Below are 13,215 nucleotides of genomic sequence, written 5' to 3'. Positions count from 1 at the left end.
AAAAGATACAAGAAGACCTTCACACACACACACAAAAAGCACGGCTGCCTCCCTCGGTCAGAATATAAGCCAAGAAAGCATGATTTTCAGAGGTGAAATTAAAATAAAAAATTAATTTTGTTTTTAAAATTGCACAGAATTATGCTTTTCATTGCAGTGAGTGATAGTCAGAAAACTTGCAGCTTCTGTGTTGTTATTCTGACACCATGAGGCATCCCTCCACCTGCCTGCCTGCCTGCGAGATCACTGCATGCCATTAGAGAGCCTGCAGCACTCAGCCAGGTAGTAGGAGTTGAGAGAGGTGGAGCTCAGGTTGTCTAGACTATCATCTTCTCGTGTATTTGTGGGCACAGCCTTCCTTAAATGAACGTGATTCACATAGAATACAAATCTTTCTTTTCAGTTACACTTATTATTATTACTGAATATGCAAAATCTGATAGTGTATCTCCCAAAACAGCAGCCTTTTACACCTTGTTCTTCCCAATTCGTGGGCTAAAGGTGGTTTCACAGTGCTAACTTCCACTCCTTCCGAGGATTACAGCACAGTGTGGCTCACAGGAGCTTTGTTTATAGATGTCCTGTAATTAAGAGCTTGTTTTCTTGGTGTGTATAACAAAACCCTCAGGTTGTAATCTAGTCTAGTAGGACTGAGGAGGCTGTGGACAAACATCCCACAGACGGGATACTTCTCCTCACTCTCCGAAAAGCTACTTCTCAGAAGTATTGACCTTTTTGCAACTCTTAAAATGTCTGCCAGCCAAAGAGAGGTGTACATTACCAACATGTGATTTGCTAGTGTTACTCTGCATACTTCACAGGCGATCGCTTGCCAAGGTCAGCACAGTGCAGAATGAAATGCTGAAAGTTCTCCAACTTAGGTCATTTTAAACCATCATTTAAAATGATCTGCACTGTATTAGATCCTGGCCATAAGCAGTATCCTTGGGACGGTATTTTGGTTGAGAGGAGTGAGCACTGCAGCACTGCAGCAATGTGTGAGAAATCATGAATAAAACCAGTGACGTTCAGAGTCTTGCGTAAGGATTTCTATGAACAGAAGGCTCAGGAAGTGATTGCCCGTAACCAAGAAAGGCTGTGTTAAGTTAAGGCACTTGCATACTCCTAAAGCATCTGTAATGACAAGAGTGTGCGAATACCTTGTTTGTACCTCTGCATGATCTCAATCCAGGGTTTTCAAACCACTTTTTCTACTCTATGACTACTTGGAACCTATCTATATATACAGAAAGCCCATTCTGGAAAAAGCTCCTCCTGAATTACTCTGCGGGAAAGAAAACACTTACCTCAAGGTTACACAGCAAGGGCAGAAAGTGATTTTGAAGGGAGCCGCGCAGGAGGGGGCAGGCTGGCCTTGCCCTGTGTCAGAAGCACAGCTGCCTGCTGCCCAGCTGAGCGGCTCAGGCAGGTAGGTGCCACCTCCCTTTCTCTGCAGCCCTTTTGGGGGGACACAGCCCCTCGGTGTGCTGCGAGGACAGGGCCATCCCTAAGCTAGGCTTCCTTCATCCTCAGTTCAGAGATGCTGCCAGGGAGCAGTCAGGTGGTAACTTTTGGTGCCATGACTAAGCTGGGCTGGGTTCTAGTGAAAGATTTATCAGAGGTGAAATACCACTTCCAGGCCCCTTGGCCCCCCAGTGCTAATGACATAAACACAAATGGCAAATAAGTCCTTATCCCACACTAGTGAGGTGTATATCCCTTCCCACTCAGAGTGTTATCATAGCAGACATTTCTGGATGCACTGAAGGAGCCCATCTCCCCATTTCATCTCTGTCTTTTTGGGGGGGCTCGAAAAGTTTTGGATTACAACTAGAGCAGTGCAAAGGGCTGGAAATTTTTCATGGTAGAAAGACTTAGATTTAGTGCCTGGAAGGAAATACTTGTTAACTCTGAAACTCATGAAGACTTGATCTGGCTGTTTCTAAACCCCTGTAAAAAGAGTAATGAATTTTCATCCTGGCTGGTGGGACCGAAGTCGTTAGGAGCAAATAGATCTATATTGCCTTCTGAATACTGTGAAAAGTACCTTGTGGATTGTGAAAGAGATATTTGTGGTTCGTTCTTGCAAACTTTACTAAATTTATCTCTGCCAGAGCACTGAGAGTGGCTGAGAGTAAAATTCCCCGACCGAGTATCAGAGCTAGATCATACAGTTGTTTTACAGAGGAGAGTCACCGTGCAATCTTAGGGCCAAATCCTGGAATACGTCTTCAGTCTTCATACCCAGGGAAAGAAACAAGGGCTTTGCTGGGGGCGGGGGAGGTGTGGAGAAAAGAAAAAAAAAAGGAAGACAACTATGAAATATTACTTTTACTCTTGCAGAAAATAAAGGAAATTCTGCCCATAGCAGCACAGGAGTGGAGGGAGAATTTGACCCTCCACGTTTTTGTTCCTCCATCAGCCGTCTCAGAATAATACCCGCCAGTGATGGGAGAAACAAGCCCCCAGGCCCCAGCCCGGCAAGACGCTCCATCTCCCGGCCCAGGACCGCCGTGACGAGGCAGGTCCCCATGCAGGCAGGAGCCGGGGGTGACCGAGTCTGGGCTGGGGCCGAACACGGATGCTGGCGGGTACCCCGCAGCCGGGTCTCGCTGCCCTCCCCGGTACCAGGGAATGCACTTAAAGAACCAGCAGGCCAGACAGCTCTCTTAACAGCACGTTTTATTTGCAGCGGGGTTTCCAGGGTAGCGCGTGTGTCCCGAGCCCCAGGGTCTGTCTGCCCCGGGGGGAGCCCGGGCCGGGGCCCGGCGGGGCGCTTCGCCCCCAGCCCCGGAGGGAGGCGGCGGGCCAAGCGGCGCTGGGGCTGCCCCTCTCGCCCGAGAAGCGTTTGCTGGACGCGGCTGGGCGAGGGGGACGGCCCCGGGGGGAGGGCAGCGGCCCCGGGGAGAGGGCAGCGGCCCCGGAGGCGGCGGCAGGCGCGGGGTGCCGGCCCCCCCGGGCCCCTCATAACGCCTGGTAGGTCCGTCGGGGCGGCGGCGTCCCGGGCGTTCCCGGCCCCGAGTCGATGCTGGCGCTGGGCGAGAGGGAGTCGGCGTCGCGGAGGGGCAGCCCCTGCTCCTCCGCCGGGGAGAGGCGGTCCACGATGCTGGAGAGGCAGTCCAGGCTGGACAGGGCGCTGCTCTGCTCGGCGGCATACCCTGCGGCCGGGGTGGGGGGGAGGGATATGGCAGCGCGTTACAGCGAGGTCCCGCGCTGCCCTCCCCAAGTGCCGAGGGGAGCGGGCCGGCCCCCCCGGACCCCGCCTCCACCCACCGCGCCCGCGGCTGCCGGCGGGTCGGGCTTACCGTGAGCCATCTCGGAGCAGTAGACGGCGTCGAAGCTGCTGCCTCTCGCCGACCAGACGGGGCTGCCGCAGTCGGCCTGCAAGACAGCGAGGGGCGAGTTGCCGGCCCGGTCGCCGCCGCCCCCCCGGGGGCCAGTGGGACGCTTCCCCGGAGGGAAAGCGCCTTAAAGGCCGGTGGGGAGGGTGCTCCGGCGCCCGCGGGGGAGTGGGGCAGCAGCTCCCCGGCCAGGCTGCCACTGGGCAGCGCCTTCCCCTTCTCCCCCCGCCCCACGCCTCACCCCTCTGCTGCGCCGCGCTAGGCTGGGCGGGGAGGGGAAGACGAGCCCTCGGGGGCTGGGGAGCTTGCTGGGTGCCCTCTGGCAGCGTTACCGTCCCCCCATGCATTCCCGGAAAGCCCATGTGCATGCTCAGCGTTAAATCTGAGAAGGGGCCTGTTTTAACCCAAACCGTCCGCCTTTTCCTGATGTCCGGCTGCATTCGGCCCGTCTCACACCCACGGGACAGGTCCCACGACGCTGGGCCGAGAGGGACCTGCCCGCGGGCCTTCCTGGGGTCCCCACAGCCCCATCGCTCCTGCCCCTCTCTTACCATCCCATCGGAGCAGCTGGAAGTGGGGCTGGTCGGTTCGGAGCAGCTCTGTCCCGGCAGGTGATAGTAGTTTTCTACTTGTTCCCTCAAGAGCTCCTGGAGGCTTTCGATGTATCTGATGGCGTTTCTCAGGATCTCTACTTTGGGGAGTCTTTGGTTGGGGTTGGCAGTGGTGCATCTCTTCAGGGTCTCAAACGCCTGGTTCACTTTCTTCAGCCTCCTCCTCTCCCTCATGGTGGCCGCCTTCCGCCGGTCCATTGTGGTGGATTTTCTCTTGCAGGCTTTGCAAGCCCACATGAGGCAGTGGCCGGCCTGGTGGTGGCCAGTGGGAGCTCGGACATGCTCCTCTTCCTCGGAGCAGGCGGGCTCGGGGGGCTCGTGGGCGCCGAAGGGAGGCAGGTCCCTGGGCTCGAAATCCTCGGGGAACTCGCCCTCCGGGGAGGAGAGGCAGGAGCTGTCATAGAAGAGCTCGGAGGGGGAGAACTGGCAGCTGTCCATCACCTCCATCCCTGCAGCGGAGGCGTCAGTGTGGGGCGGCAGCCACCGGCTCTCGGCGAGGCGCTCTGCAGCGCGCTGGGGCAATTTCCTCAGTAATTAGCGACCTGAGACGAAGTGTCCTTCGGCTGATGCGGGGGGCCCTTATATATACATGTAAAGGGAGGCTGGTCCGCGGCGGCCAGTCTTTATTAGCATATCCCACCACATCCCCTGCCGGGGGCTGTCTGGGCAAGCCCCCTCCAGCCTCCAGGAGACAATTTGCTCCGCACCGCTCCTTTGGAGAGCGGTGAGCTGGGCACTTCTCTAATGCACGACCTCCCAAGAACCGGTTGCGACCTCTCCGAAGTTTAAACCAAGTCTGGGAATTTGCAGTTGTGGTATGGCAAGAGAAAGAGGGGCAGTGGACGCTCGCGAACCGCTGACATTTCCTGCAGAGCCGTTCCTCGTCCCTACGTTCCCATCTCCATCGCACGCTGCAGCGGGAGGGACGCTGGCTTTCCCCGGGGGGGAATTAACGTAGACACACACACACACACCCCCTAGCACCTACAGTGTCTACTTGCGTATCTTCACTCCCCACAGCCCGTGGTCCAGGTCTAACCTGAAACAATTTATCCCTCTTTTCAGACCTAAGATTCGTTCGTTTATCTTGGGGAGAGCTTTGTCCTGTAATTAAAGCTGTGGCACCAACCGTTTAAATTTACAAACTAGAGGACAAAAATGCACAGCTTCGTGTGGCCAGGAGAGACGAGGAGGGGGGAAGCCCAGATTTTAGTGCTGTCGGATCGGGTGGCAGGGAAAGGTACTCACGAAAGAAAAGTGTACGTATTTGCTCCGAGACAAATCCCCTTCCCATTCTTTCTCCTACTCGTGTGACCTGGTGCTGCTAGAGACACAACAGTCGAGCAGTGCCTTGGGCTTGCTAATTTTCTGCTTTCAGGCAAACTTGTACCGTTACAGATGCGTCCCAGCTGCCAGTGCAACAAACCCCTCCTGGAAGTGTAAAATGTCTAACCCCGCAATCCCTAAGTAACTTTACACAAGTCGGGGACAAAAGCTTTGCAGAGCTCCAGCCGCAGCAGTAGCTGAGCGGAGCGGTGCAAGGGTCATTAGAGTGGTAATGAAGCCATTTAACAGGCATTTGCTAACGCGCAGGAATCCTTTGGTTTCATCCAGGTGGCTTTTGTAGTTGAGGAAAATATTATGAGAAGGCAAAGGAAACCTTCCCTACCTGGGAATAAAATTATGTGACCTAGGTTAAACTCAAACGGAGAGCAAGTGACCCAGCCGCGGTTCAAACGCTACGGAGCCGGTCTGTGTGCCCAGGAAAAAGGCGTCTTCAGTTAGCCTTTCTTCAGGAAGAGGTAACGCGGAGGGCATGTCGATCCGGTTGTCTCAAGGAGCCGCTCTTCAAGTGAGCAAGGCGGGTAGGGAACACCTCCTTAGAGAGGTGTCTTGCACAAGCGCACACCGCTGGAAAGCCTTGCGATCCGCCCGGGCGAGGCGGAGAGCGGTCGGGAGCTGCGGCCGGGGCAGGGGCTGCGGCTGGATAGACCCCATCTGCTCCCTGTCGTGTGTGTGTCCGTGTGTGTTCCCTCCCCCCCCCAAAAAAAAAAAAAAAAAAAAGCAGATTTCCACTCTTAGGCTAAAATTTTTCCTGAAGAAAACATGCACAGCACACACCCTTCTTCCTACGAGCGGATACATAATTGTCCAAAGGCTGGGGAAGGCTACATCTGCACTGCTTCGGTTTATTTGGGGCCATAAACGGGGGGAGCCCCCTTTGAAATGAATACTGTAGGAAAAGCAGAAAGTTGATAAAGGAGTAAAGTTACAGAAAGGGGAAAGCTCAGAATTTCAGGTTTCTGCCGCTCCGAGCTGCAGGTTGCTGTTTAGTTGGGCCACATCTGAAACACGGCAGTTCCCTGTTGTTTTCCTAAGAAACCGTCCCTCAGAAGGGCTTCTGCTCGGCAGTAACTTGAACTCTTCACTGGGCTGCGGCGTGCACAGACACAATTTGTTTTACCACGTTTGCGCTGGCTAAAATAGACCTGTTTACAGATTTAGGCTTTGTGCACAAATAAACTTCATCTTTAAAGTGCCGGTAGCAGTTCTGTTCGCCGTTAGGGGCTTTATCTCCAAGCGTGCACCGTGGACCTCCCGGTGCACAATGCCAACCCTCCGGGTCCCGCTCTCCTGGCGTGCAGAGCTTTAGCTCGCAGCTTTAACTCCCAATCCAGCGGGGCTGGGGTTGTTAAGAAACATGTCTTTTCCCAAAAGTATTTGAGGAGCTAGGAGAATTTGTTTCCTTTTTCCTTGAATATTTTGGGGGAAGGGGAAGAAAGGATGGAAGAGCCGGTCGCTCAGGAAGAAAAAAATCTGTAATTAGTATCCCTTAAGAGCCCCCGGCTCCTCTGGTAAAGTGATCTCAAAACAAATTTGCAAAAGTGCAGTAGGCGAGTGGAACTAAAGAAAGGGGAGAGAAAACACAAACTACAAGGTTGGCTAATGAGGCTGCTGGGGAGGACGGGGCGCGGGGGGGCGCGGATAGTGCTGCATTTCAGGAGACGGGAGGCTCAAGTCCGGAAAGCGGGAACAGCCTGAGCACCAGGCACTGTCTGCTGTTTTGGACGGGCAGGGAGAAAATGGTGAACGTGTCAGGACCTCTTTAAATGGTGTTCCTCACCCCAACCCTCTCCGCTCCGCAGCAATTGCCGTGCCGCACCTATTTCTGGAGGGATTCAATCCCATGTGGGGACCGCTTGCGGAGCGCGCAATCTTTTTCCAAGCCCCATGCCTTTCTATTTAAACAAAGAAAACCCGACCGAAACCATAAGTCACCGGGCCGGGAGGGGGGCGGGGGGAGAGGTGTTTGGGACCCACCTGAGCGCGCCCCGTCGTGCCCGCCCCCGGCCCTGCGGAGCGCCCTCAGCGAGCACCCCGCACCTCTTCAAAGCACTGCGCCGTGCCCCCGCAGACCGCCGGCCTCGCCGGGGTGAACGCCCGGGCCCCGGTGCGGGACAGCGACCGGCAGCGAGAGCGTTATTTAGGGGTGTATTTTATTTAATGGTGCGTGCGGGGACGGCGACGCCCGACACAAGGGGAGCAGCAGCCGCGTCGCTCCGTGCCGCCTTCGCCCCCCGCCTCTCCCCTCCCGCGGCCGGTGGGTGCCGGTGCCGGCGGCGAGGGCTCCCCTGCACCGCCCCGCCAGCAAAACTGTTTCCCAGTTGGGCTGTTGTGGCCGGGCGCTTCCAGCCGTGTGAGAAACGTTTGGTTCCCCCCAGCGCTGGGAACCGTGCGCACCTAAGTAAACACATTAGTACCTGCCAGAGGGATTTGTATAAAGACAGCTGAAGAAGGCATTGGCCTCTGCTGGCACTCTGGGACTCCCAAGAGAGATCAAAGGGACACGAGGGGGTTTTTAGCAGCCTTGAGACTGGGAAAAGTTGCTAGTTCCTGCTATCGGAGGGACGTCCCAGCGAGCACATGGTTCAATTATTCAACCTCCTCCCTCCCCTGCCCCCCACTCCCCAGCTCATTCTCCACAGAAAGGTGGAAGCTCTGGAAAAATCGTGCGGGTTCCCCAAGGCAGCAGCGATCCAAGCAGGAGTTTTCCCCGTGGAAATAGCTGCTGCGTCGGCGCCTGCCCGCCTTGCCTTCGACCTCAGAAAATAAAGCCCGCTGCCGGCTGCCCTCCTCCCTCTCCGGGTTGCGGGCGGTGTTACGGAGGAGAATAAAGATGCACGATAAAAACCAAGGCTTTAAACACTCGGTCGCGTCGCTTCAGAGGAGAGCGGTGACAAGGCAGCGGCACTGCAGACACCCCGTCTCCCCTCACCCATCGCTTCCCCGTGTGCAGCCGGCACAGCGGGGCGCTCCCGGCCCCGCAGGCAGCTGGGGCGGGCGGCGGTGCGCTGCCGCGCCGGGCCGGGCACCCCCGCGCCGCTGCGGCGGCCGCCCCTCACCGCGGGCCGCCGGTGCTCCCGCAGCCCTGCTCTCCTCGGGGAGCGAGCAGGTGGCTTCCTGGCGGAGCGGAGCAGGTAGAGGCGAGGGAGGCCGGTGTTTATCACGGGCTTTCCTGGAGCAGCGCTCCAGCCCGCGTCTATCGTGTTAAATAAACTGCAGCGGGAAGGAGGGAGCGGCGGGGGGGGGGGGGGGGGGCACTTGCATTCGTGTAAAAACTTCGATGACTTTTGTGCGCGGCCCCTCCGGAAAAAGACTTGATTAAATCACAAACCTCTTGTCCTTACCCAGTTATTACCCTTTGATTTGTGATTCCAGGGGCCTGTTTGCTTTGGCTCGGGACTTAGGCAAAGATTATCGTTATTAATATCAAACACAAACATTTTAATTGCAAACACACTGAGGACCTTCACTGGGAAGCCCGGCACGTCAGCCGCAGCCGCGGGGGTCACGGAGAGTCTCTTCGGGAGGTATTTTCTTTATTTAATGAAAAAAAACCTTCCTTTAGGCAAACTTACTCCAAACAATCGCTCAAGTTACCCTGCTGCTGGAGGAGACCCTGCCGTGGGGGTCCTGCCGGGCGGACGGGCCAGTTCGTTGAGGTTAATGCTGGGCTGAGGGCAAACCTGGCAGTAGGCTGGAGGGGTGTTGGCGTGACACTGTGGTTTCGGGGGTGCTTCAACACCGCTCCTCCCCTGCTGCCTGCGGCAAGCGGGTCCTGCGGGGCTTGGTTCGACCGGTGCCGCATCGGTAGTGAGCTGCGTGTAGCCCTTCTCTCTGACCCGGCGGGGGTCGGAACGAATTATTGAGGAAGGCGACGAGCTGCTAACCCGATCTGAACTACTCTGTCGCTGATCAAGTCCCTTCGCTACAGAAGCAAACTGTAACACCTTCGCTCTTTCGCTAAAATGCAGAGATTGCACGTAAAGACCCGCGTTCTCCGAAGCGCCGCTTTCTGAAGCGCCCCAGAGTTCCCTGAGGCAAAGGGGTTTATTTGAAACGAGAAAAAGGGGGAAACTGTCGAATCACTACGTGCCCACCACACTGTGCCGCCGCAATTACTCCTTACAGCAGAGCATCTCAGCAGAGAGCTTTTAGAGCCAGTACTTAACCGTTTTAAAACCCGGGCTGGCCACGGCGGCACAAAAAGGGAGAGCGGACGGCACCGCGACGAGAGCCAGCTCTCAGGGCAGTCTCTCGCAAGAGGCTCCCCTTCAGACGGACGTACCCGTGCCGGTGCCGGCCGAGAAGGGCGAGACCTTCCAGAAACGTGGCTGTGACCTTTCAAAAAACAAAAACAAAAAATAAATCAAGGGTTAAAGCTGACGAGGAGAGCGCCCGCGAGCAGAGCTGAAGTAGCGTCCCTTTGCTTTTGTCAGCTCTGGCGAGCCCCGCGTGTGCGTAGGGCAGAGCCGTGCCCTTTCCTGACGGTCGCCCCTTCCCGGGGTATAAACAATCCGTTACAAACCGTAACGCTCCGACTGTGAGCAGCTCCACTCCACCATCCTCGGAGAGGCTGTGTTTTTTCACATCACTGAGTGAAAGGCTTCATATGTTGTTACCCCCCCCCCCCAACCCCTTTTCGGCCGCTTAACTCTTTCCTCCCTGAGGGACCCCATTCTCTTCTCCCTCAGGCTCCAGGAAGTCAAGGGGAGTTACCTTTCCTGGGAAGAAATCACGGCCCCACAGCCCCCAAGGGAGCGGGCTCCTGTCACGGCCTTTTGCTGCCCCGTTAGGGTAGCAGGCCCATCAGTTTTGCCGCAGACAAGGCCCGGGTTCAAGTCCTCCGGTGCCGAGAGGAAAAGGTGAGAGGCGCTGAGCCTCTCTCTTCTCAAGGACCGGGGGGGCTCTTTGCGCTTCCCCTTTCTAAGCTCACCCACCATGTGCAGGACAAGGCCCAAGAAGCGTCCCTTGCCTGGCGAGCTACGCAACTGGCACTGTCGGACATTTTAGGGAAGCAGCACCGCTTTCCAGGGGCGGACGCGCTTTCCACAAGCTCAGCGAGGAAACGGGCCGCGGAGCGCTGCGGGCGGCCGGACAGGCTGCGGGGTCCTGCCCGGGCACCCACCCGTGCCTGCCCGGCGTCCCTTGGGAGCAAACGGGGGAGGCGGGTAATTAACACCGCGGGCGCGGTCCTAGGTTAGGAGGGACGCTCCTTAGAGGAGAAAACGAAGGAAAAATCTGTCCTGAGAGCTGCCTCCGGTCACACGGGTCGTGTCTCGGCTACGTATGTCTGACTCCTCGGGGCTTCATCTCGCTGAAGTCAGTGGCGGGTTTTAACTCCGGGATCGAGTTATTATTTAATTACGAGGGGAGGGAAGCACTGTAACACAAAGAGCTTTATTTTACAATCCAAGAAATCCGTCTGTTCTTATATACAATATCACATTCCATCATTTAAATATATATTTGTTATGTTTACAAAAGAAAAGACAGTACTAAAATTATTTACAGGAACGAAACGAGGCGGGAACTCTTTAAATACGACTAACACGAAATGCAACCAACAGCTTCACTCAGACAGGAATGAACTTTCCGGTGAGTCTCAGACAAAGCGGATCACCGGTACACAGGTAAGTATCTTAAATTAAAAAAAAAAAAAAAAAAAAAAAGAAAGAAAAAGAGGAGGGGTGGTCTATGCAACACAATTTAAAGAAAACAAAACTCGGGGAAAAAAAGGAGGAAAGAAAAAGGGGGAAAGTCTGTTTGGCTCGAGTCAGTGGGAGCCATTTTCCTTGGTGTAGGTGTACCTTGACTCGACCTTAACAAGGCCCCTGCCTGGGCTTTCCACTGTGTTAATTTGCTTCATTACTTAGTTTAGAGGGAAGGGGGTGGGGGCTCCATCTCCGTTAAATATACTACCAGAGCAACCGGATTTATTTCTCCACCACTTCCTCCACGCTGGGCAGTTTGGGCTCGTCGGAAGAAATACTGTCCACTATGGAAGAGAGACAGCGAAGGCTGCTGGAGGCCGACGACTCGGCGATGGAGCCTCCTGCTCAACGAGAGAAAAGGGATTAAAGAGCAAACCGCTCCTCCTCGCCGCGCCTGAGGCGCAGGGCTCGCAGCAGGCGGAGAGCCCGGGCGCAGGAGGGTGAGAGACCGTTGGGGGCCGCGGCCGTTTGGGCCGCGACCGTTTGGTTCGCGACCGTGAGGGGCTGCGACCGTTAGGGCAAGGGAAGGGCGCGCGGCAGCGGGGGCGGCGGGTGAGCACGGCCCGGCGGCGGCGGCGGCGGCAGCTCCGCCGCGCGTACGGAGGGCGGCGGCCGCGGTGCGAGTTACCTTCCTTGGGGCTGACTCCTAGGGCTCGGGAATGGTCAGAAACGCTTTGCCAGTCGGAGCTGCAGGTGCTCAGGAAGTCTGAACTGGGGATCTGCGGCACACACACGGGGGCGGGAGGGGGGAGACACGGGGAGAGGAGGGGTATTAGTAAAGTGGACCGCGGCTCCCCGGGGCCGGCCGGCTGCCCGCTGGAGGCCCGAGGAGCTCGCACGTTCCTCGAGGAGCCCCCTCCGCGCCCGCCAGCCTGCCCGGCCGCCCGGGCCGCCGCAGAGGCCGTGCCGAGGAGGAGGAGGGGAGGGGACGGGCACGGCGGTTTCGCAGCTGGATGCCGGGGCGGCGGGAGGAATCAAGCGGCGGTGCTTACATTTCCCTGCTTGGGGCTGAAGCTGAAGGGGTCCCCCCCGATCTCCTGCATTTTCTCCTGCTGATCCAGCCTGTGCAAGAGGTCCTGCAGCCTCTCGATGTAGCTGATGGCGCTCCTCAGGATCTCCACCTTGGGCAGCCTCTGGTTGGGGTTCGCCACAGTCCGCCTTTTCAGAGCCTCGAAGGCTTCGTTGATCTTCTTCAGTCTCCTCCTCTCCCGCAGGGTGGCTGCTTTCCGTCTGTCCGTGGGGGCCGACTTTCTCTTACAAGTTTTACAAGCCCAGATCAAACACTGGCCGGGGCAGTGAGGGGGTTGTAGTCCCGGGGGTGCCAGCACATGCTCCTCTCCACTGCTGTCACTGCCGGCCTCTGGCGGCATTTGGTCCTGACAGGGGGACAAGGTGCCATCGCTGCCTGGGTACAGTGGGGATCCCTCTGCCATCTCCAGCTGCTGCAGGGCTCCATTCTCCCCGTCCAAGTAGAAGAAATAGGAGCCAGTTTCAAAAAGGTCCATCATCATGCTGTCCCTCGGCCTCTCTGCCTGCTTGAGTTGGGTGGCAGGCTCAAAAACACCCCGAGGAACAACCCAGATGGAATTTAATTAGTGCAGTGACATAAGTCCCCCCTGCTTTATATAGGAGCTGCTGAAACCCTACCCAACTTTTAGCTGTCGCGGTGCATCACCCTCCAAAACTGATTCCAGCCAGTCTCCTGGGCGCTGTCCTGAGAACATCTCCTATTTAGAAGGGGGAGGGGGGGCACGAGGGGAGGGAGGCAAATTAGGAAAAAAAAAACAAAAAAAAACCAAAAAGGGAAACAAACGAAAAATAAAATTACAACCCAACTTCCCCCCCACCCCGAAATAATCCCGTGAGCTCGGGGTGCAGCGAAGGGACGCGAGGTGGGGGCTCGGGAGCCGCGTCCGGGCGCGGCGGGCGGCCCCGTCCCCGCTGCCGAGCCCGCGGGGGCACGGCTGGAGGACAAAGGCGCGGGGCTTCACAGGGAGCCCTCCCTCTGCCCACCCCTCACACCCCCCAGCGCACGCTCCTTGCCCCGGTGCTAAGTATAGATCTATAAGGAGAGATTTCAAAGGCAGCCATCACTCTCCAAATAGACGGGTTAATATTTTCAGAAGAAGCCCCTGCTATTCCCCGCCCCCCCCCTTGAAGCATGCCATTCCTGTGACCCAAGCCACCCGGGCCAGCCCAAGGTTAGGA

The 13,215-nt window shown here is 56.8% G+C and overlaps 2 protein-coding genes across 2 annotated transcripts; both read right to left on the bottom strand.

Moving 5' to 3' along the window:
- Window positions 1-2,665: 2,665 nt before the first annotated feature.
- On the bottom strand, window positions 2,666-4,521 carry MYF5 (myogenic factor 5). The gene is made up of 3 exons (XM_076328666.1): window positions 3,893-4,521; window positions 3,306-3,381; window positions 2,666-3,158 (listed from the first exon to the last, which is right to left on the bottom strand). The coding sequence occupies exons 1-3, from the start codon at window positions 4,397-4,399 to the stop codon at window positions 2,965-2,967; spliced, it is 777 nt and encodes a 258-aa protein (XP_076184781.1). The 5' UTR covers window positions 4,400-4,521; the 3' UTR covers window positions 2,666-2,964.
- Window positions 4,522-10,674: 6,153 nt separating this feature from the next.
- On the bottom strand, window positions 10,675-12,830 carry MYF6 (myogenic factor 6). The gene is made up of 3 exons (XM_076333641.1): window positions 12,000-12,830; window positions 11,636-11,726; window positions 10,675-11,348 (listed from the first exon to the last, which is right to left on the bottom strand). The coding sequence occupies exons 1-3, from the start codon at window positions 12,516-12,518 to the stop codon at window positions 11,230-11,232; spliced, it is 729 nt and encodes a 242-aa protein (XP_076189756.1). The 5' UTR covers window positions 12,519-12,830; the 3' UTR covers window positions 10,675-11,229.
- Window positions 12,831-13,215: the final 385 nt, after the last annotated feature.

Source organism: Aptenodytes patagonicus, chromosome 1, assembly GCF_965638725.1.
Source record: "Aptenodytes patagonicus chromosome 1, bAptPat1.pri.cur, whole genome shotgun sequence".
NCBI classification, from domain to species: Eukaryota; Metazoa; Chordata; class Aves; order Sphenisciformes; family Spheniscidae; genus Aptenodytes; species Aptenodytes patagonicus.
The sequence above is the reverse complement of the archived record's forward strand: the minus strand, read 5'-3'. Positions and strand labels throughout refer to the sequence as shown.